General features: G+C 40.8%; 1 protein-coding gene across 1 annotated transcript in view; it reads right to left on the reverse strand.

Annotated features, from left to right (window-relative positions):
- DYNC1H1 (dynein cytoplasmic 1 heavy chain 1) overlaps positions 1-24937 on the reverse strand; it is a 163615-nt gene that overhangs the window by 105901 nt on the left and 32777 nt on the right. The window contains 8 exon segments of the mRNA XM_053697444.1: positions 2124-2307; positions 9742-9982; positions 12622-12781; positions 12878-12978; positions 13184-13466; positions 14168-14365; positions 14979-15167; positions 15250-15415. Coding sequence (XP_053553419.1) covers positions 2124-2307; positions 9742-9982; positions 12622-12781; positions 12878-12978; positions 13184-13466; positions 14168-14365; positions 14979-15167; positions 15250-15415 — 1522 coding nt within the window.

Below are 24937 nucleotides of genomic sequence, written 5' to 3' on the forward strand. Positions count from 1 at the left end.
CACAAAAGATGTTCATAAAAATAATACTATTTTTGTTTCTAGAAATAAAGGTAAAATATCAAGTAACTAATGCTAGAAACAAGTATTTCAACACTTTGCAGTACAAAGGTTACAAATTTCTTATTTTGCACAAATGGACAAAGGTTTTAAAAGCTTATTTTTTTGGGCTACTAAGATTATAGTTTGATTTCAGCATTTAAAAACTTGGCAAGGATGTTCCTAAACTAAATATTTTCCAAGTACAAGTTTTTCTTTAAGCATCATTTTATGCTAACTAGTGGCAGCACCTAAATATTAAACCAGGAGGGGCCTATATACATGAACAGAACCCAGTAATAAACCATGTTGGCAATACAGGTGTTAAAAGGACAGTGTACTGGAGTATTTTAAATTAAATACAAATAACGTTTTTAGCTTTATTTTGTCATTGGAACTAGCTGCTTTATCCTGTTGTATCCCTGTATATACTGAACATTTCAATACTTAAAAAGATACTAAACCCAGATTTTTTTCCTTTCATGATTCAGATAGAGAAGGCAATTTTAAGCAACTTTCTAATTAACTCCTAATATAATTTTTTTCTTTGTTCTCTAGGTATCTTTATTTGAAGAGCAGGAATAAAAGCTTAGGAGCCAGACCATTTTTGGTTCAGCACCTGGGTAGCGCTTGCTGATTGGTGGCTACATTTATCTTACATTACTAATTTTACAAATAAAGATACCAAGAGAATGAAGAAGAAAAAATAGGAGTAAATTAGAAAGTTGTCTAAAATTGCATGGGCTATCCGAATCATGAAAGAAAAAAAAAAAAATAGGTTTAGTATCCGTTAAGTATTGAAATGTTCAGAATATGTATGGATACAACAGGCTAAAGCAGAGACAGAGAGAGACACTACCTAACAAGATTTCAAGTACATTTTTAAAGAAATATGTTCCTAAAAACTAATGCACATTAAAAAAGGGATATGAAACATACAATTTTTCTTTCATGATTCAGATAAAGCAGCGGGGTCAAACTAGCGGCCTGCGTAATGACTTTGTTCTGGCTTTGCGATTCACTTGTTCTATAGTGAGCAGCTTCGCTATGGTAGCTAGATCATTAAAACCCCTCAGTCTTTAACAAGTAACATTGTTATTAAAAGGAAAAACAAAAACACGGGTAGGTACATAATGATTTATTTGGCACATGCAGCACTTCTTTATATGTGTTCATTACTATGGTAGCACTGATTTCACACATCATTTTTGCCCATTCCTTTCAATAATTTTCTTTAACTAAAATTACATACTTTATATTTGATAAATATATATTTTATATGTATTTATTTTATTTTAACAGGTATAGGTCTATCGCTATATAAACAGTGGGTCACTATGCCGACAGCATTGCGATCCACTCTTTATAATGCAAAGGAAATGTTATACTATGCGCATGCTAAACTGAGTGTGCCCGGAACAGGGTTGCTAGAGAAAAAATAGCACTGACGCTGTGGGAGGGCAACCAGATAGAGCAGGTTTATCACTTTCTTAAAAGCATTAGCGCGCATTTAATCAAACCAGAGTAAGTTAATTAGGAGTTACCGAACACAATCTTTTGTATACAGTTATAGCAAACACCACTGCTATGTTTAGCAATATAAGTAGTGTGCGGCCCAATAAGAGTTCCACTAGTATGGAAAATAGTCTGCGACTCAAATGAGTTTGACACCCCTGAAATAAAGCATACATTAAACAACTTTCCTGGTTACTTCAATAATTAGTTTTGCTTTATTCTCTTTGTATCCTTTATTGAAGGAGCAGCAATGCACCATAGGGAGCTAGATGAACACATCAGAAAACAAATAAGAGATATATGTGCAGCCACTAAGCAGCTAGCTGCCAAGACTACCTAGGTATGTTTTCAACAAAGGATATCAAAAAGAACAAAGTAAGTCACATAATAGAAGTAAATTGGAAAGTTTTTTTAAATTGTATAGTATATCTGAATCATAAAAGAAAAGGTTTAGTTTCATGTCCCTTTAATCCTAAAAATATGCTTGCCTATGAATTTCTTCACAAAATGTTATGTACAGTCACCAAAATGAACAGATTCCCTTTAAACAAAATGAGTAAAAATTGCCATACTTCTTGTTCTGGCAAGTGTTCTGCAACATCTCCTTCATCGACAACTTCCCCTCGCTCCTGCTTCTCCTTCTTTATCCTCTGAATTCTCTCTCTCTTTACATTGCCTGCGCTCACTAAGACGCTCTTTAGTGCTCGCAAACCGAAGTCATAGTGACTCTGTGAGGACAGTTGCTCATCACACAACCTGGGGACAAAATCTGGGTTACAATCATCAACCTGATTTGGCATTTTTTTTAGGTTCTATTTATATATTGTTTACAGTATTTTACATAGCAATACTGAATTAGAGTTTTAGCAACTGTGCATCCCAGTAACTGTTGTGCTGGTGAGCACACAGAACATTATATGTAAACCTTACAGCATTCAACTATTAAATATAAATTTCTATGGTCTTCAATATACAAAACCTACTGTTCAATAATACAAACATGGTCACTAAAATTGGTATGGAAACAGGCGTCATTTACTAAAAATCTACTTTCTTGATTAAGTCTCTCCTGCAAACATACAGCTAACTCTTAAATTAGAGCTTATCCCAACAGATTAGAAAGACATTTTTTCTGCTCCATTCTACTGCAGAAGAATGGAGCTCATCTTGCAAGACTTCTGTTTTATGGGTGCGGATAACAAGTCCTGAAATTTAATTCACTCTTGCCTTTTTATGCGCTGCTGCACAGCTGTCATCTTATTGGCATGCAGTATAGTAGGCTATGTATAAATGACAGAAGAAATCAAAAACCAAAGAAGCAGCACCCGGGAATACAATGATCCAATAATCCAATGAGTCTCCAAGGACAGCGTGGGTAAAAGCAAAAATCACTCTATTATTAACAGCACAAAAAGAAAAATTGCACAAAGTACAGACCACCAACAAAAAATATGGTCAAACATGTTTCGTAAGAAATTTACATATTACTTTCTCAATGACCAACATAAGGCAAATGACTAAATATACATATATATATATATATATATATATATATATATATATATATATATATACTACTCTAAACCCCTCCCTCTTATGTGAAACACCAATCAATTGAATGCTAAAGAAATGCAACACCTGTTACCTATTGAGCATATCATGATATGAGAAAGGAAAAAATAATAAACATTTCATATACAAAAACAGAATTTATGTTTACCTGATAAATTTCTTTCTCCAACGGTGTGTCCGGTCCACGGCGTCATCCTTACTTGTGGGATATTCTCTTCCCCAACAGGAAATGGCAAAGAGCCCAGCAAAGCTGGTCACATGATCCCTCCTAGGCTCCGCCTACCCCAGTCATTCGACCGACGTTAAGGAGGAATATTTGCATAGGAGAAACCATATGGTACCGTGGTGACTGTAGTTAAAGAAAATAAAATATCAGACCTGATTAAAAAAAAAAACCAGGGCGGGCCGTGGACCGGACACACCGTTGGAGAAAGAAATTTATCAGGTAAACATAAATTCTGTTTTCTCCAACATCGGTGTGTCCGGTCCACGGCGTCATCCTTACTTGTGGGAACCAATACCAAAGCTTTAGGACACGGATGAAGGGAGGGAGCAAATCAGGTCACCTAAATGGAAGGCACCACGGCTTGCAAAACCTTTCTCCCAAAAATAGCCTCAGAAGAAGCAAAAGTATCAAACTTGTAAAATTTGGTAAAAGTGTGCAGTGAAGACCAAGTTGCTGCCCTACATATCTGATCAACAGAAGCCTCGTTCTTGAAGGCCCATGTGGAAGCCACAGCCCTAGTGGAATGAGCTGTGATTCTTTCGGGAGGCTGCCGTCCGGCAGTCTCGTAAGCCAATCTGATGATGCTTTTAATCCAAAAAGAGAGAGAGGTAGAAGTTGCTTTTTGACCTCTCCTTTTACCTGAATAAACAACAAACAAGGAAGATGTTTGTCTAAAATCCTTTGTAGCATCTAAATAGAATTTTAGAGCGCGAACAACATCCAAATTGTGCAACAAACGTTCCTTCTTTGAAACTGGCTTTGGACACAGAGAAGGTACGATAATCTCCTGGTTAATGTTTTTGTTAGAAACAACTTTTGGAAGAAAACCAGGTTTAGTACGTAAAACCACCTTATCTGCATGGAACACCAGATAAGGAGGAGAACACTGCAGAGCAGATAATTCTGAGACTCTTCTAGCAGAAGAAATCGCAACTAAAAACAAAACTTTCCAAGATAATAACTTAATATCAACGGAATGTAAGGGTTCAAACGGAACCCCCTGAAGAACTGAAAGAACTAAATTGAGACTCCAAGGAGGAGTCAAAGGTTTGTAAACAGGCTTGATTCTAACCAGAGCCTGAACAAAGGCTTGAACATCTGGCACAGCTGCCAGCTTTTTGTGAAGTAATACCGACAAGGCAGAAATCTGTCCCTTCAGGGAACTAGCAGATAATCCTTTGTCCAATCCTTCTTGAAGGAAGGATAGAATCCTAGGAATCTTAACCTTGTCCCAAGGGAATCCTTTAGATTCACACCAACAGATATATTTTTTCCAAATTTTGTGGTAAATCTTTCTAGTCACAGGCTTTCTGGCCTGAACAAGAGTATCGATAACAGAATCTGAGAATCCTCGCTTCGATAAAATCAAGCGTTCAATCTCCAAGCAGTCAGCTGGAGTGAAACCAGATTCGGATGTTCGAACGGACCCTGAACCAGAAGGTCTCGTCTCAAAGGTAGCTTCCAAGGTGGAGCCGATGACATATTCACCAGATCTGCATACCAAGTCCTGCGTGGCCACGCAGGAGCTATCAAGATCACCGACGCCCTCTCCTGCTTGATCCTGGCTATCAGCCTGGGGATGAGAGGAAATGGCGGGAACACATAAGCTAGTTTGAAGGTCCAAGGTGCTACTAGTGCATCCACTAGAGCCGCCTTGGGATCCCTGGATCTGGCCCCGTAGCAAGGAACTTTGAAGTTCTGACGAGAGGCCATCAGATCCATGTCTGGAATGCCCCACAGGTGAGTGACTTGGGCAAAAATTTCCGGATGGAGTTCCCACTCCCCCGGATGCAATGTCTGCCGACTCAGAAAATCCGCTTCCCAATTTTCCACTCCTGGGATGTGGATAGCAGACAGGTGGCAGGAGTGAGACTCCGCCCAAAGAATAATTTTGGTTACTTCTTCCATCGCTAGGGAACTTCTTGTTCCCCCCTGATGGTTGATGTACGCAACAGTCGTCATGTTGTCTGATTGAAACCGTATGAACCTGGTCCTCGCAAGCTGGGGCCAGGCCTGGAGAGCATTGAATATCGCTCTCAGTTCCAGAATATTTATCGGTAGAAGAGATTCTTCCCGAGACCAAAGACCCTGAGCTTTCAGGGATCCCCAGACCGCGCCCCAGCCTATCAGACTGGCGTCGGTCGTGACAATGACCCACTCTGGTCTGTGGAACATCATCCCTTGAGACAGATTGTCCAGGGACAGCCACCAACGGAGTGAGTCTCTGGTCCTCTGATTTACTTGTATCTTCGGAGACAAGTCTGTATAGTCCCCATTCCACTGACTGAGCATGCACAGTTGTAATGGTCTTAGATGAATGCGCGCAAAAGGAACTATGTCCATCGCCGCCACCATCAAACCGATCACTTCCATGCACTGAGCTATGGAAGGAAGAGGAACGGAATGAAGTATCCGACAAGAGTCCAGAAGCTTTGTTTTTCTGGCCTCTGTTAGAAAGATCCTCATTTCTAAGGAGTCTATAATTGTTCCCAAGAAGGGAACCCTTGTTGACGGGGATAGAGAACTCTTTTCCACGTTCACTTTCCAGCCGTGAGATCTGAGAAAGGCCAGGACAATGTCCGTGTGAGCCTTTGCTTGAGGAAGGGACGACGCTTGAATCAGAATGTCGTCCAGGTAAGGTACTACTGCAATGCCCCTTGGTCTTAGCACCGCTAGAAGGGACCCTAGTACCTTTGTGAAAATCCTTGGAGCAGTGGCTAATCCGAAAGGAAGCGCCACGAACTGGTAATGTTTGTCCAGGAATGCAAACCTTAGGAACCGATGATGTTCCTTGTGGATAGGAATATGTAGATACGCATCCTTTAAATCCACCGTGGTCATGAATTGACCTTCCTGGATGGAAGGAAGGATAGTTCGAATGGTTTCCATCTTGAACGATGGGACCTTGAGAAATTTGTTTAAGATCTTGAGATCTAGGATTGGTCTGAACGTTCCCTCTTTTTTGGGAACTATGAACAGATTGGAGTAGAACCCCATCCCTTGTTCTCTTAATGGAACAGGATGAATCACTCCCATTTTTAACAGGTCTTCTACACAATGTAAGAACGCCTGTCTTTTTATGTGGTCTGAAGACAACTGCGACCTGTGGAACCTCCCCCTTGGGGGAAGTCCCTTGAATTCCAGAAGATAACCCTGGGAGACTATTTCTAGCGCCCAAGGATCCAGAACATCTCTTGCCCAAGCCTGAGCGAAGAGAGAGAGTCTGCCCCCCACCAGATCCGGTCCCGGATCGGGGGCCAATATTTCATGCTGTCTTGGTAGCAGTGGCAGGTTTCTTGGCCTGCTTTCCCTTGTTCCAGCCTTGCATTGGTCTCCAAGCTGGCTTGGCCTGAGAAGTATTACCCTCTTGCTTAGAGGACGTAGCACCTTGGGCTGGTCCGTTTTTACGAAAGGGACGAAAATTAGGTCTATTTTTTGCCTTGAAAGGCCGATCCTGAGGAAGGGCGTGGCCCTTACCCCCAGTGATATCAGAGATAATCTCTTTCAAGTCAGGACCAAACAACGTTTTCCCCTTGAAAGGAATGTTTAGTAGCTTGTTCTTGGAAGACGCATCAGCCGACCAAGATTTCAACCAAAGCGCTCTGCGCGCCACAATAGCAAACCCAGAGTTCTTAGCCGCTAACTTAGCCAATTGCAAAGAGGCGTCTAGAGTGAAAGAATTAGCCAATTTGAGAGCATTGATTCTGTCCATAATCTCCTCATAAGGAGGAGAGTCACTATCGAGCACCTTAAGCAGTTCATCAAACCAGAAATATGCGGCAGTAGTGACAGGGACAATGCATGAAATGGGTTGTAGAAGGTAACCCTGCTGAACAAACATCTTTTTAAGCAAACCTTCTAATTTTTTATCCATAGGATCTTTGAAAGCACAACTATCCTCTATTGGAATAGTGGTGCGTTTGTTTAAAGTAGAAACCGCTCCCTCGACCTTGGGGACTGACTGCCATAAGTCCTTTCTGGGGTCGACCATAGGAAACAATTTTTTAAATATGGGGGGAGGGACGAAAGGAATACCGGGCCTTTCCCATTCTTTATTAACAATGTCCGCCACCCGCTTGGGTATAGGAAAAGCTTCTGGGAGCCCCGGCACCTCTAGGAACTTGTCCATTTTACATAGTTTCTCTGGGATGACTAAATTTTCACAATCATCCAGAGTGGATAATACCTCCTTAAGCAAAATGCGGAGATGTTCCAATTTAAATTTAAATGTAATCACATCAGATTCAGCCTGCTGAGAAATGTTCCCTAAATCAGTAATTTCTCCCTCAGACAAAACCTCCCTGGCCCCCTCAGATTGGGTTAGGGGCCCTTCAGAGATATTAATATCAGCGTCGTCATGCTCTTCAGTAACTAAAACAGAGCAGCCACGCTTACGCTGACAAGGGTTCATTTTGGCTAAAATGTTTTTGACAGAATTATCCATTACAGCCGTTAATTGTTGCATAGTAAGGAGTATTGGCGCGCTAGATGTACTAGGGGCCTCCTGAGTGGGCAAGACTCGTGTAGACGAAGGAGGGAATGATGCAGTACCATGCTTACTCCCCTCACTTGAGGAATCATCTTGGGCATCATTGTCATTGTCACATAAATCACATTTATTTAAATGAATAGGAATTCTGGCTTCCCCACATTCAGAACACAGTCTATCTGGTAGTTCAGACATGTTAAACAGGCATAAACTTGATCAGAAAGTACAAAAAACGTTTTAAAATAAAACCGTTACTGTCACTTTAAATTTTAAACTGAACACACTTTATTACTGCAATTGCGAAAAAACATGAAGGAATTGTTCAAAATTCACCAAATTTTCACCACAGCGTCTTAAAGCCTTGAAAATATTGCACACCAATTTTGGAAGCTTTAAACCCTTAAAATAACGGAACCGGAGCCGTTTTAAGCTTTAAACCCCTTTACAGTCCCTGGTATCTGCTTTGCTGAGACCCAACCAAACCCAAAGGGGAATACGATACCAAATGACGCCTTCAGAAGTCTTTTCTAAGTATCAGAGCTCCTCTCACATGCGACTGCATGCCATGCCTCTCAAAAACAAGTGCGCAACACCGGCGCGAAAATGAGACTCTGCCTATGCTTGGGGAAAGCCCCTAAAGAATAAGGTGTCTAAAACAGTGCCTGCCGATATTATTATATCAAAATACCCAGATAAAATGATTCCTCAAGGCTAAATATGTGTTAATAATCAATCGATTTAGCCCAGAAAAAGTCTACAGTTTAAATAAGCCCTTGTGAAGCCCTTATTTACAATCGTAATAAACATGGCTTACCGGATCCCATAGGGAAAATGACAGCTTCCAGCATTACATCGTCTTGTTAGAATGTGTCATACCTCAAGCAGCAAGAGACTGCAAACTGTTCCCCCAACTGAAGTTAATTGCTCTCAACAGTCCTGTGTGGAACAGCCATGGATTTTAGTTACGGTTGCTAAAATCATTTTCCTCATACAAACAGAATTCTTCATCTCTTTTCTGTTTCTGAGTAAATAGTACGTACCAGCACTATTTGAAAATAACAAACTCTTGATTGAATAATGAAAAACTACAGTTAAACACTAAAAAACTCTAAGCCATCTCCGTGGAGATGTTGCCTGTACAACGGCAAAGAGAATGACTGGGGTAGGCGGAGCCTAGGAGGGATCATGTGACCAGCTTTGCTGGGCTCTTTGCCATTTCCTGTTGGGGAAGAGAATATCCCACAAGTAAGGATGACGCCGTGGACCGGACACACCTATGTTGGAGAAATACTTGAATAGTATATAAGGAGACACGTGAATTAAAATGCTAGACAGTCATATTACTGCTGACTTATAAACTTCAGTTAAATATAATGTTAAACACATAATTTTACACAAATAATTTAACATCCATATTTTTAGTTGGTGGTCTGTACTTTGTGCAATTTTTGTTTTTGTGCTGTTAATAAAAAAAAAGAGAGTGATTTTTGCTTTTACCCACGCTGTCCTTGGAGACTCATTGGATCATTGTATTCCCGGGTGCTGCTTCTTTGGTTTTTGATTTCTTCTGTCATTGGAGCGTTGATGGAGTACTCCTGTTTGAGGTGAGCACTGGTGACGACATTTCTTTGAGCCGGAGTAAGGAATACTGAAGTGCGTATGCGCACTGGCGTGAAGACGGCTGTATTTCAGTGTGGGCTCTGTACCGAAGCCGAGGAGACTGTTCTTTTGAGCGCTGCTCACATGCTCACTGTTTCTGGATATGTATAAATGACATTGTATGTCGATTTTACCAATCTAAATTAAGTCACCATTTTACACAAGACAGTGGGGGGGGGGGGTCTCCCTACCATTATTACTGGCAACCCATTCTACCTAGCAAAAGCAGGATAAGTGCACTCACTTGAAGAATGGCACAATCTTGTTGGCAAGAACTTCAGCACTGCGGAAACCTTGGGAGTACAGCATGACTTGAGCAATCAACTGGCGATCTGGCTTAGTCATGGCCAAGCTTCTGAACAGTTTCTTTAAGTTGTCAGGCAAGTTGGATCTTCCAGCATATCCGGGATTCATGGTGATGAAGATCGCCATGTCAGAACTGACTTTAACTTGCTTGTTCAGAAGTTCACATGTGATTGTATGTGCTGCAGAAATTCATAACAGCATTAATATGAATAACAAAAATAAAATATAAGATTTGGCATATATAAAAAAATAAAAAAAAATAAAAAAATATATATATATATATATATATATACACACACACACATACATACACACACACCATACATACATATATATACACACACACACACACACACATATACGTACAGTCTACACACCCCTGTTAAAATGTCAGGTTTCTGTGATGTAAAAAAATGAGACAAAGATAAATAATTTCAGAACTTTTTCCACCTTTAATCTGACCTATAAACTATGCAACTCAATTGAAAAACAAACTGAAATCTTTTAGGTGAAGGGAAGTAAAAATAAAAAAATTAAATATGGTTAAGTGTGCACACCCTTAAACTAATACTTTGTTGAAGCAACTTTTGATTTTATTACAGCACTCAGTCTTTTGGGGTATGAGTCTATCAGCATGGCATATCTTGACTTGGCAAGATTTGCCCACTCTTCTCTGCAAAAACACTCCTAATCTATCAGATTGCGAGGGCATCTCCTGTGCACAGCCCTCTTCAGATCACCCCACAGATTTTTGATTGGTCTGGGCTCTGGCTGGGCCATTCCAAAACTTTAATCTTCTTCTGGTGAAGCCATTCCTTTGTTGATTTGGATGTACGCTTTGGGTCGTTGTCATGCTGAAAGATGAATTTCCTCTTCATGCTCAGCTTTCTAGCAGAAGCCTGAAGGTTTTGTGCCAAAATTAACTGGTATTTGGAACTGTTTATAATTTTCTCTACCTTGACTAAGGCCCCAGTTGCAGCTGAAGAAAAACAGACCCAAAGCATGATGCTGCCATCACCATGTTTCACTGTGGGTATGCAGTGTTGTTTTTGCGCCAAAAAGTTCAACCTTGGTTTCATCAGACCATAACACCTTTTCTCAAATGCTTTTGGGACACTTCAGATGTGTTTTTGAAAAATTTAGCTGGGCTTGGATGTTTTTCTTCGTAAGAAAAGGCTTCCATCTTGCCGTCTACCCCAAAGCCCAAACATATGAAGAATACGGGAGATTGTCACATGTACCACACAGCCAGTACTTGCCAGATATTCCTGCAGCTCCTTTAATGTTGCTGTAGGCCTCTTGGTAGCCTCCCAGACCAGTTTTCTTCTCGTCTTTTCATCAATTTTGGAGGGACATCCAGTTCTTAGTAATGTCATTGTTGTGCCATATGTTCTCCACTTGATGTCTTCACTGTGTTCCATGGTATATCTAATGCCTTGGAAATTCTTTTGTACCCTTCTCCTGACTGATACCTTTTAACAATAAGATCCCTCTGATGCTTTGTAAGCTCTCTGCGGACCATGGCTTTTGTGTAGGACGTGACTAAGAAAATGTCAGGAAAGACCTACTAGAACAGCTGAATTTTATTTGGGGTTAAACAGAGGCACTTTACAATTATGGCAGGTGTGTGATGACTCTTATTTAACATGGTTTTGAATATGATTGCTTAATTCTGAACACAGCTACATCCCCAGTTATATGCACACTTATGCAACCACATTATTTTAGTTTTTTTTTGTTTACTTCCCTCCACCTTAAAGATTTGTTTGTTTTTCAATTGAGTTGCATAGTTTATAGGTCACATTAAAGGTGTAAAAAGTTCTAAAATGATTTAACTTTGTCTCATTTTTTACATCACAGAAACCTGACATTTTATAGTGTGTATATATGTATACATATACATACACACACATACATAAACAGCGCCTAAGTCTGGAGCAATACTTGATAAGCTTGTCAACTTATAATTGTATAGTTAGTCCAATAAAAAAAAAGTATCATTGCTCAATGCAATACTCTTATTATTTTGAGAATATATATATATATATATATATATATATATATATATATATATATATATATATATATATATATATATATATATATATATATCTCTATATCAATGTAAATATTTGTATAGGAAATTAGCACATCTAGGCAAGTATCCCCGCATGCTTTTCCCCAGAAATTGACGGCCCTTTTTTCACTAATATGCACAAGAGAATTGTGGGCAAGATATGCAAATTCTCTGTTTTTTGTTTCAAAAAACAGAATTTGCATATCTAATTTGCATATCTTAACCACAATTCTCTGGTGCATTGGAAACATTGTATATTAAGAATTTCTGGGGAAAAGCATGCGGGGATACTTGCCTAGATGTGCTAATTTCTTATGCAAATATTTACATTGATTTAATTTTGAGACATGGAGGATTTTAATTTCAGTTTTTTATTATCTCCCTCCATAATTTTAATGAATATATATATATATATATATATATATATATATATATATATATATATATATATATATATATATATATATATATATATATATATATAATAAAAACACTAAAGGAATAATGTCTGATTGTTTTTAGTGCTGGTTCAGTTTATCAAGTATTGAGAAGATATTTCGTGATCTCCACGTTAACAAATAAGGAGGTAGGTAATACATTTTATGTGCACAATGAAGAACTGAAACCTAATTAAAATGGGCATGCATGTACTTGTATTCCTGTTGCAGTAATATATGCTAAACTTTTAGGCCTATTAGAGGAAATTTTAGTCAAAAAAAAAGAAAATGTAAGATAAAGTACTTCTGTCACGATTTGGATTGGAATGTTCCCTTAAAGCCTCCTGAATACACTGCACTTGTTGAGAAACTGCAGACAACATGCGCTCCTCAAGTCTGTTAAACTCATCAAAGCAGCCCCAGGCTCCGACTTGACAAAGGCCGACAAAAATACGTCCCATAGCCTAATGGAAAGACCAATCAAAAGGTGAGTAAATTATGATCAATTCAAAAAACTTAGATACAATTGAATAGCAAATACTGATGTAAAAATCCTTCACCTGGAAGTCAAATGTTTCATCACAGTTGAAAACCAAAACAAAACGACCAAGCTGGTGTCCAAGGGCCTTCACAGATTCAGTTTTTCCAGTACCTGCAGGACCTGTTTAGAAAAATGTGTTAATTTAATTATAATCAATTAAAAAAAAAAAAAAGGAACCTTTAAAAATACACAAATCAAGATATTAGTGAAAAAAGGGCCGTCAATTAAAAATGTGATAAATCACTAAATAGACTTACAAGAATTTGGATATATGTTAAAAATAGATTAAAATTCTACTTTGCTGCATATAAGGTTTTTTTTTTACCAAATGGTGATCCTCCAAGCCTGGCTTCCAAAGCCTGGGTCATTGTCAGGTAGCAGCGATCTGTGAGAGGTGTCTGTACAAGCTTATCTTGGACTCCCAGGTACTCGAAGCCATAGTTGAACTTTGCATTTGCCATTTGAATTGAGAGCTGCTGCAAAACATCTGTTTGTTTGGGGTCAAAGTAGAATCTCATTTGGCTCAACCATTCAAAGGACTTTGGGTTGTCAATTCGGCTCTTAATTAGGATTCTTGTCACATCCCTCTGGTGAACCAATTCTGTAATCTGTGGAGCCAAACCGTTTTTAGTTATTAAATTATTCCACCAGAAACCTTTTTTCTATTTACATATGGTATATTATTAAGCAAGAGGTATTTAACCCCTTCCCGGCCGGACTTATTTGTCTACATCGGAACAAAGTGAAGCTAGGCACGCCCTCCAGCCCGCGATCCCATTCGGGAAGCGCCTTTGGCTTCAGTACAGCCAAAAGGCTAGGACGTTCTATGCCATCCTAAGGGCGTTAAAGTCCAGTGCAGTTGGCATAGAACGTCCTAAGGGCAGGAAGGGGTTAAAGGAACATGAAACGCAAAATTTTTTCTTTCAAAATTCAGACCGAGTATACAATTTTAATCAACTTTTCGATTTACTTCTATTATCAGTTTTCTTTAATTTTCTTGGTATCCTTGGGGGGGGGGGGGGGCAGCAATGCACTACTGGGATCTGTACAGAAATATATGATCAGCCACCAATCAGCAGCTAGCTCCCAGCACCTGAGCCTACATGGGTATTCTTTTTAGGAAAGGATATTAAGAGAATGAAGCAAATTAGATAACAAGTCAATTGAAACATTATTTAAAATTGTATAAATTTTGGGGTTTCATGTCCCTTTAAGATAGTAATTTAGGGTCTAAATTTTATAAGAAATTTTATAAGAAACAGTATATAAGTAATCTATCTAGAACAGAAACCATGATGAGGTAACCTACCAAGTGCTCCAGCTTCCTTCTGCGCAGAGGAGGTTGTTCCATCAAAACAGAGTCTGCTAAAACAGTCAAAGTTGCTTCCACATTGGTAAGCACAGACTGCATTGAACTGTAGTCACCACCTCCACTGCTCATTGTGTTAAGGGCAGATTCCATATTCTCTGACCAAGCAATCTGTGCTGAAAGGACCACAAGTTGTGCCTAGAATAAATGTAATTAATAAATAATTAAATCTATCAAGAAAAAAATATATATATATTACATACATTTATTGCTATAAAAAAGGTTTACTGACAGGATGTTATCCAAAATAGCCAACACTAACACTGCACTAGAATACTAAAATTATGAGCAACATGCTCCAGATAAATTGGGAACTATATGCATTAGTTACAATAATGGTAGCACATCAATTGATGTGTCAGTACACTCATTAAGAATAATATACTGTATGAGAGTAAATGTTTTCCATCTCATACATGTATAATTTGTTAAGCTGGAAAAAAATGTATTAATTGCTTGGCATAAACAATGAGATAAGCGTTGTGAATGATAATGTAAGTCTGTCATAGGCTTTTATTTCAATTTGTTTGTATAATTTTTGTACATAGGATTAATTTATAAATGTTGTATTTGTAGATTGTCTTGAGAAAGGCTCACTGTATGAGCCAAAACGTTAACTAAGATTTGTGTGATACCACTTTTTTCAATAAAAATATCACTTTAATACAACAAAATCCTATGAGTGCCCTCTATTCTACATTTGATTATATATATATATATATATATATATTAGAATCGTAGAATTACAAACCTGATACTTGTCAATCCAAGAAATGTAGGTGGCAGGATCAATAGATGTTGATTTTCCAAATATTTCCACTTCCGTCACTGATTCTGCAAGCAGTTTTGCCAAGGTGACTCGCATTTCTTTCTCCACCAAAGTAAGCCACTCATTGATCTTAGGATGTTCTGTTATTGAAACTGGTGTCTTAAAAATCACCTGGAAGAAGCAAGGACAGTTTTCACATCATATGCATGCGAGTTTCACTCTCCCTTTCTCAGTTTTAGAGACAGTATTTTACCTCTTCTCCTTCTCGGGATGAAATGCCTAGAACTACAGAGCTGTCCTCATTCAGAATGATGCTGGAAACACCAGCAAACATTTTCTTGAAGTGTTTCTGAAGCTTGGGCACATTTTTGCTGTTTCCTATAATTTCCAGAAGGTCTTCATCTCCCACAAAGTAAAACCTTAAAAACACCAGCAGCAACAATGAACAAATTTGACAAAAGAATATAAAAAAATAAAAGTAAAATAAAAATACTTAATAAAAACGGCAGAAACCCCACAATTTTCTTTCCCCACAGCAACATCTTTCTTTAAAAATATCAAAAACCACCAAATACATTGTTCTTTATAATAAAAAAAAAAAAACACACACAACAACATCATGCATATTTTCCAAAGTAATAAAAACATTTATGTTGTACCCTCTCATTGCAGTGTTCTCCCCTGGGCACTGCCCAGCTGATTTTACTGCCCGCACTGCTATTGAAGTTTGACCATATGAGCTCACAGTATTTTGTAAAGAGAGTCTTAGCCTTTATGTGACCAGGTGCTTATGCCGGGTAAACTCGCATGCTGAAAAAAAACATAATTTATGCTTACCTGATAAATTTATTTCTCTTGTAGTGTATCCAGTCCACGGATCATCCATTACTTATGGGATATTCTCCTTCCCAACAGGAAGTTGCAAGAGGATCACCCACAGCAGAGCTGCTATATAGCTCCTCCCCTAACTGCCATATCCAGTCATTCGACCGAAACAAACAGAGAAAGGAGAAACCATAGGGTGCAGTGGTGACTGTAGTTTAATTAAATTTTAGACCTGCCTTAAAATGACAGGGCGGGCCGTGGACTGGATACACTACAAGAGAAATAAATTTAACAAGTAAGCATAAATTATGTTTAGTCTTGTTAAGTGTATCCAGTCCACGGATCATCCATTACTTATGGGATACCAATACCAAAGCTAAAGTACACGGATGATGGGAGGGACAAGGCAGGGATTAAGCGGAAGGAACCACTGCCTGAAGAACCTTTCTCCCAAAAACAGCCTCAGAAGAAGCAAAAGTATCAAATTTGTAAAATTTTGAAAAAGTGTGAGGCGAAGACCAAGTTGCGGCCTTGCAAATCTGTTCAACAGAGGCCTCATTTTTAAAGGCCCAGGTGGAAGCCACAGCTCTAGTAGAATGAGCTGTAATTCTTTCAGGGGGCTGCTGTCCAGCAGTCCCATAGGCTAGGCGTATAATACTCCGAAGCCAAAAGGAAAGAGGTTGCCAAAGCTTTTTGACCTCTCCTCTGACCAGAATAAACGACAAACAGGGAAGATGTTTGACGAAAATCTTTAGTAGCTTGTAAGTAAAACTTCAAGGCACGGACTACGTCCAGATTATGTAAAAGACGTTCCTTCTTTGAAGAAGGATTAGGACACAATGATGGAACAACAATCTCTTGATTGATATTCTTGTTAGAAACCACCTTAGGTAAAAACCCAGGTTTGGTACGCAGAACTACCTTATCTGCATGAAAAATCAGATAAGGAGAATCACATTGTAAGGCAGATAGCTCAGAGACTCTCCGAGCCGAGGAAATAGCCATCAAAAACAGAACTTTCCAAGATAAAAGCTTAATATCAATGGAATGAAGGGGTTCAAACGGAACTCCTTGAAGAACTTTAAGAACCAAGTTTAAGCTCCATGGGGGAGCAACAGGTTTAAACACAGGCTTAATTCTAACCAAGGCCTGACAAAATGCCTGGACGTCTGGAACTTCTGCCAGACGCTTGTGCAAAAGAATAGACAGAGCAGAAATCTGTCCTTTTAAGGAACTAGCTGATAATCCTTTGTCCAAACCCTCTTGGAGAAAGGACAGTATCCTAGGAATCCTAACCTTACTCCATGAGTAATTCTTGGATTCACACCAGTAAAGATATGTACGCCATATCTTGTGATAGATTTTCCTGGTAACAGGCTTTCGTGCCTGTATTAAGGTATCAATGACTGACTCGGAGAAGCCACGCTTTGATAGAATCAAGCGTTCAATCTCCATGCAGTCAGTCTCAGAGAAATTAGATTTGGATGATTGAAAGGACCTTGTATTAGAAGGTCCTGTCTTAGAGGCAGAGTCCATGGTGGAAAGGATGACATGTCCACTAGGTCTGCATACCAGGTCCTGCGTGGCCACGCAGGCCCTATTAGAATCACCGATGCTCTCTCCTGTTTGATTTTGGCAATCAGTCGAGGGAGCAGAGGAAACGGTGGAAACACATAAGCCAGGTTGAAGAACTAAGGCGCTGCTAGAGCATCTATCAGCGTCGCTTCTGGGTCCCTGGACCTGGATCCGTAACAAGGAAGCTTGGCGTTCTGGCGAGACGCCATGAGATCCAACTCTGGTTTCCCCCAACGATGAATCAATTGAGCAAACACCTCCGGATGGAGTTCCCACTCCCCCGGGTGAAAAGTCTGACGACTTAGAAAATCCGCCTCCCAGTTCTCCACGCCTGGGATATGGATTGCCGACAGGTGGCAAGAGTGAGTCTCTGCCCAGCGAATTACTTTTGAGACTTCTAACATTGCTAGGGAACTCCTGGTTCCCCCTTGATGGTTGATGTAAGCCACAGTCGTGATATTGTCCGACTGAAATCTGATGAACCTCAGTGTTGCTAACTGAGGCCAAGCCAGAAGAGCATTGAATATTGCTCTTAACTCCAGAATAATTATCGGAAGGAGTTTCTCCTCCTGAGTCCACGATCCCTGTGCCTTCAAGGAGTTCCAGACTGCACCCCAACCTAGAAGGCTGGCATCTGTTGTTACAATTGTCCAATCTGGCCTGCGAAAGGTCATACCCTCGGACAGGTGGACCCGAGACAACCACCAGAGAAGAGAATCTCTGATCTCTTGATCCAGATTTAGCAGAGGGGACAAATCTGTGTAATCCCTATTCCACTGACTTAGCATGCATAATTGCAGCGGTCTGAGATGTAGGCGCGCAAATGGCACTATGTCCATTGCCGCTACCATTAAGCCGATCACCTCCATACAGTGAGCCACCGAAGGGCACGGAATGGAATGAAGAATACGGCAAGCATTTAGAAGCTTTGATAACCTGGACTCCGTCAGGTAAATTTTCATCTCTACAGAATCTATAAGAGTCCCTAAGAAGGAGACTCTTGTGAGTGTCGATAGAGAACTCTTTTCCTCGTTCACTTTCCACCCGTGCGATCTCAGAAATGCCAGAACTATCTCTGTATGAGACTTGGCAACTTGAAAGCTTGACGCCTGTATCAGGATGTCGTCTAGATACGGAGCCACCGCTATGCCTCGCGGTCTTAGAACCGCCAGAAGTGAGCCCAGAACCTTCGTAAAGATTCTCGGGGCTGTAGCCAACCCGAAGGGAAGAGCTACAAATTGGTAATGCCTGTCTAGAAAGGCAAACCTTAGGAACCGATGAAGATCTTTGTGAATCGGTATGTGAAGGTAAGCATCCTTTAAGTCCACTGTGGTCATGTACTGACCCTCTTGGATCATGGGTAGGATGGTCCGAATAGTTTCCATTTTGAATGATGGAACTCTGAGGAATTTGTTTAAGATCTTTAGATCCAAAATTGGTCTGAAGGTTCCCTCTTTTTTGGGAACCACAAACAGATTTGAATAAAAACCCTGTCCTTGTTCCGTCCGCGGAACTGGATGGATCACTCCCATTACAAGGAGGTCTTGCACACAGCGTAGGAATGCCTCTTTCTTTATCTGATTTGCAGATAACCTTGAAAGATGAAATCTCCCTTGTGGAGGGGAAGCTTTGAAGTCCAGAAGATATCCCTGAGATATGATCTCCAACGCCCAGGGATCCTGAACATCTCTTGCCCACGCCTGGGCGAAGAGAAAAAGTCTGCCCCCTACTAGATCCGTCGCCGGATAGGGGGCCGTTCCTTCATGCTGTCTTAGAGGCAGCAGCAGGCTTTCTGGCCTGCTTGCCTTTGTTCCAAGACTGGTTAGGTTTCCAGGCCTGCTTAGATTGAGCAAAAGTTCCCTCTTGTCTTGAAGCGGAGGAAGTTGATGCTGCACCTGCCTTGGAATTTCGAAAGGCACGAAAATTAGACTGTTTGGCCTTTGATTTGGCCCTGTCCTGAGGAAGGGTATGACCCTTACCTCCAGTAATGTCAGCAATAATTTCTTTCAAACCAGGCCCGAATAAGGTCTGCCCCTTGAAAGGAATGTTGAGTAATTTAGACTTTGAAGTCACATCAGCTGACCAGGATTTGAGCCATAGCGCCCTACACGCCGGAATTCTTAGCAGTTAGTTTAGTCAAATGAACAATGGCATCAGAAACAAATGAGTTAGCTAGCTTAAGAGTTCTAAGCTTGTCAACAATTTCTGTCAATGGAGCTGTATGGATGGCCTCAAACCAGAATGCCGCCGCCGCAGCAGTGACAGGCGCAATGCATGCAAGGGGCTGTAAAATAAAACCTTGTTAAATAATAATTTTCTTAAGGTAACCCTCCAATTTTTTATCCATTGGATCTGAAAAAGCACAACTGTCCTCAACCGGGATAGTGGTACGCTTTGCTAAAGTAGAAACTGCTCCCTCCACCTTAGGGACAGTCTGCCATAAGTCCCGTGTAGTGGCATCTATTGGAAACATTTTTCTAAATATAGGAGGTGGGGAAAAGGGCACACCGGGCCTATCCCACTCCTTACTAATAATTTCTGTAAGCCTTTTAGGTATTGGAAAAACATCAGTACTCACCGGCACTGCATAGTATTTATCCAGCCTACACAATTTCTCTGGCACTGCAATTGTGTCACAGTCATTCAGAGCAGCTAATACCTCCCCAAGCAATACATGGAGGTTCTCAAGCTTAAATTTAAAATTAGAAATCTCTGAATCAGGTCTCCCCAAATCAGAGACGTCACCCACAGACTGAAGCTCTCCGTCCTCAGGTTCTGCATATTGTGACGCAGTATCAGACATGGCTCTTACAGCATCTACGCGCTCTGTATCTCGTCTAACCCCAGAGCTATCGCGCTTGCCTCTCAATTCAGGCAATCTGGATAATACCTCTGACAGGGTATTATTCATGATTGCAGCCATGTCCTGCAAAGTAATCGCTATGGGCGTCCCTGATGTACTTGGCGCCATATTAGCGTGCGTCCCTTGAGCGGGAGGCGAAGGGTCCGACACGTGGGGAGAGGTAGTCGGCATAACTTCCCCCTCGACAGACCCCTCTGGTGACAATTCTTTTATAGATAAAGACAGATCTTTACTGTTTAAGGTGAAATCAATACATTTAGTACACATTCTCCTATGGGGCTCCACCATGGCTTTTAAACATAATGAACAAGTATCCTCTGTTTCAGACATGTTTGTACAGACTAGCAATGAGACTAGCAAGCTTGGAAAACACTTTAAAGCAAGTTAACAAGCAATATAAAAAACGTTACTGTGCCTTTAAGAGAAACAAATTTTGACAAAATTTGAAATAACAGTGAAAAAAGGCAGTTACACTAACTAAATTTTTACAGTGTATGTAACAAGTCAGCAGAGCATTGCACCCACTTGCAAATGGATGATTAACCCGTTAATAACAAAAACATGAATAATAAATGACAAAAACTTTTTTAAACACAGTCACAACAACTGCCACAGTCTACTGTGATTGTTACCCTCCTCAAACACGACTGAAGCCTTTTGAGCCCTTCAGAGATGTCCTGTATCATGCAGAGGGAAGCTGAATGTCTCTGTCAGTATTTTTATCTGCACAGAAAAGCACTAAAATAGGCACTTCCCACTCATATTGCAACAGTGGAAAGCTTCAGGAAACTGTCTCTAGGCAGAAATCAAACCAGCCATGTGGAAAAAAACTAGGCCCCAATAAGTTTTGTCACCAAATATATAAAAACGATTAAACATGCCAGCAAACGTTTTATATTACATTTTTATAAGAGTATGCATCTCTATTAATAAGCCTGATACCAGTAGCTATCACTGCATTTAAGGCTTTACTTACATTAATCCGGTATAAGCAGCATTTTCTAGCAAATTCCATCCCTAGAAAAATATTAACTGCACATACCTTATTGCAGGAAAACCTGCACGCCATTCCCTCTCTGAAGTTACCTTACTCCTCAGAATATGTGAGAACAGCGATGGATCTTAGTTACTTCTGCTAAGATCATAGAAAATGCAGGCAGATTCTTCTTCTAAATACTGCCTGAGATAAACAGCACACTCCGGTACCATTTAAAAATAAACTTTTGATTGAAGAAATAAACTAAGTATAAAACACCACTCTCCTCTTATGACTTCCATCTTTGTTGAGGGTTGCAAGAGAATTACTGGATATGGCAGTTAGGGGAGGAGCTATATAGCAGCTCTGCTGTGGGTGATCCTCTTGCAACTTCCTGTTGGGAAGGAGAATATCCCATAAGTAATGGATGATCCGTGGACTGGATACACTTAACAAGAGAAAGGAAATTTATGCTTACCTGATAAATGTATTTCTTTTATGACGAGTCCACGGATTTCATCCCTACTTATGGGATATCGCCTCCTGGTCAGCAGGAGGAGGCAAAGAGCTCCACAGCAGAGCTGCATAAATAGCTCCTCCCTTCTCCCCCAACCCAGTCATTCAACCTAAGTTAGGAAGAGAAAGGAAAAGCCAAGGAGCAGAGGTGACTGAAGTTTAACAAAAATAAAAACCTGTCTTTAGAAAAACGACAGGGAGGCCCGTGGACTCGTCATATCGTAAAAGAAATAAATTTATCGGGTAAGCATAAATTTCCTTTTCTTTTACAAGATATGACGAGTCCACGGATTTCATCCTTACTTATGGGATTACAATAGCAAAGCTATAGGACACGGATGAAAGGGAGGGACAAGACAGGAACCTAAATGGAAGGCACCACTGCTTGAAGAACCTCTCAAAAACAGCCTCAGACGAGGCAAAAGTATCAAATCTGTAAAATTTGGAAAAAGTGTGAAGAGACGACCAAGTTGCAGCCTTGCAAATCTGTTCAACAGAAGCATCATTTTTAAATGCCCATGAGGAAACCACAGCCCTAGTAGAATGAGCCGTAATTCTTTCAGGAGGCTGCAGTCCAGCAATCTCATATGCAAAATGGATGATGCTCTTCAGCCAAAAAGAAAGAGGTAGCCGTAGCTTTCTGGCCCCTGCGTTTTCCATAAAAAACAACAAATAATGAAGATGAATGACGAAATTCTTTAGTCGCCTGCAAGTAAAACTTCAGGGCACGGACCACGTCCAAGTTATGTAACAGACGCTCCTTCTTAGAAGGATTGGGACACAATGAAGGAACAACAATTTCCTGATTAAGATTTTTGTTGGAAACAAGCTTAGGAAGAAAACCAGGTTTGGTACGTAACACTACCTTATCGGAATGAAAAATAAGGTAAGGAGAATCCCATTCTATAGCCGAAAGCTCATAAACTCTGCGAGCAGAAAAAATAGCAACTAAAAATAAAACTTTCCAAGATAACAACTTAATATCTATGGAAAGCATAGGTTCAAACGGAACCCCTTGAAGAACCTTAAGAACTAAATTGAAACTCCAAGGAGGAGCAAAAGGTCTAAACACAGGCCCGATCCTAGTCAGAGCCTGACAAAAGGATTGAACATCCGGAATATCTGCCAGACGTTTGTGCAACAGAATAGATAAAGCAGAAATCTGTCCCTTTAAGGAACTTGCCGACAACCCCTTCTCCAATCTTTCTTGGAGAAAGGACAAAATCCTAGTAATCCTAATCTTACTCCATGAGTAACCCTTGGATTCGCACCAATAAAGATATTTACGCCATATCTTATGGGAAATCTTTCTAGTAACAGGCTTACGTGCCTGAACCGAGGTATCAATGACCGAATCAGAGAACCCTCGCTTAGATAAAATCAAGCGTTCAATCTCCAAGCAGTTTGCTGCAGAGAGATTAGATTCGGATGATGGAAGGGTCCCTGAATGAGAAGGTCCTGCCTCAATGGAAGCTTCCACGGTGGCAGAGAGGACATGTCCACCAGATCCGCATATCAAGTCCTGCGCAGCCACGCAGGAGTGATGAGAATCACTGAAGCCCTCTCCTGTTTGATCCGAGCAATCACCCGGGGAAGGAGAGCAAACGGTGGAAACACAAGCTAGGTTGAACGACCAAGGCATCTATCTGTTCGGCCTGAGGATCCCTGGACCTAGATCTTTATCTCGGGAGCTTGGCATTCTGAAGAGATGCCATAAGATCCAACTCCGGTCTGCCCCATCTGAGAATCAGGGAGGCAAAGACCTCTGGATGGGGTTCCCATTCCCCCGGATGAAACGTCCGACTGCTCAAAAAATCTGCTTCCCAATTGTCCACTCCTGGGATGTAGATTGCTGACAGATAAGAGTGAGCCTCCGCCCACCGAATTATTTTGGATACTTCCATCATCGCTAAGGAACTCCTTGTTCCTCCCTGATGATTGATATAAGCCACAGTCGTGATGATGTCCGACTGAAATCGGATGAATTTGGCTGCAGCCAACTGAGGCCAAGCCTGAAGCGCATTGAATATTGCCCTCAGCTCCAGAATATTTATTGGAAGTAGAGACTCCGACTGAGTCCACACACCCTGAGCCTTCAGGGAATTCCAGACTGCTCCCCATCCTAGTAGACTGGCGTCCGTTGTCACTATCACCCATGAGGGTCTGCGGAAGCACGTCCCTTGGGATAGATGATCCTGCGACAACCACCAAAGAAGAGAGTCTCTTGTCTCCTGATCTAGATCCATCTGAGGAGACAAATTTGCATTATCTCCATTCCACTGACTGAGCATGCTCAGCTGTAGAGGCCTGAGATGAAAATGAGCAAAAGGAATGATGTCCATTGCCGCCACCATCAATCCAATTACCTCCATGCACTGAGCCACTGATGGCTGAAGATTGGACAGAAGGGATCGGCATGTATTCAGAATCTTTAACTTCCTGACTTCCGTCAAGAAGATTTTCATGTCTAGATAAGGCGCCACTGCAATGCCCCGTGGCACGAGAACCGCCAGCAGAGACCCTAGAACCTTCGTAAAGATCCTGGGGGCCGTGGCCAGCCGGAAAGGAAGTGCCACGAACTGAAAAGGTTTGTCCAGAAAGGCAAACCTCAGGAACTTGTGATGATCTCTGTGGATAAGAATATGAGGATATGCATCCTTTAAGTCCAAGGTAGTCATATTGACCCTCCTGGATCAACGGAAGAATTGTCCGAATAGTCTCCATCTTGAAGGATGGAACTCTGAGAAACTTGTTTAGACTCTTGAGATCTAAAATGGGTCTGAACGTTCCTTCTTTTTTGGGAACCACAAAAAGATTTGAGTAAAGCCCCAGCCCCTGTTCCCGTTTTGGAACGAAACGAATCACTCCCATAATGGAGAGGTCTTTTACACAACGTAAGAACGCCTCTATTTTAATCTGGTCTACAGACAATGGTGAAAGAATAAACCTTCCCCTTGGGAAGGAGTTTTTGAACTCCAACTGATACCTTGAGACACGATTTCTAGTGTTCATGGGTCCTGAACGTCTTGTATCCATGCTTGGACAAAGAGAGAAAGTCTGCCCCCTACTAGATCCGGTCCCGGATCGGGGGCTGCCCCTTCATGCTGTTTTGGGAGCAGCAGCAGGCTTCTTGGGTTGTTTACCCTTGTTCCAAGCCTGGTTGGGTCTCCAGATTGGCTTGGCTTG

This window comes from Bombina bombina, chromosome 1 (assembly GCF_027579735.1).
Source record: "Bombina bombina isolate aBomBom1 chromosome 1, aBomBom1.pri, whole genome shotgun sequence".
Classification (NCBI taxonomy): domain Eukaryota; kingdom Metazoa; phylum Chordata; class Amphibia; order Anura; family Bombinatoridae; genus Bombina; species Bombina bombina.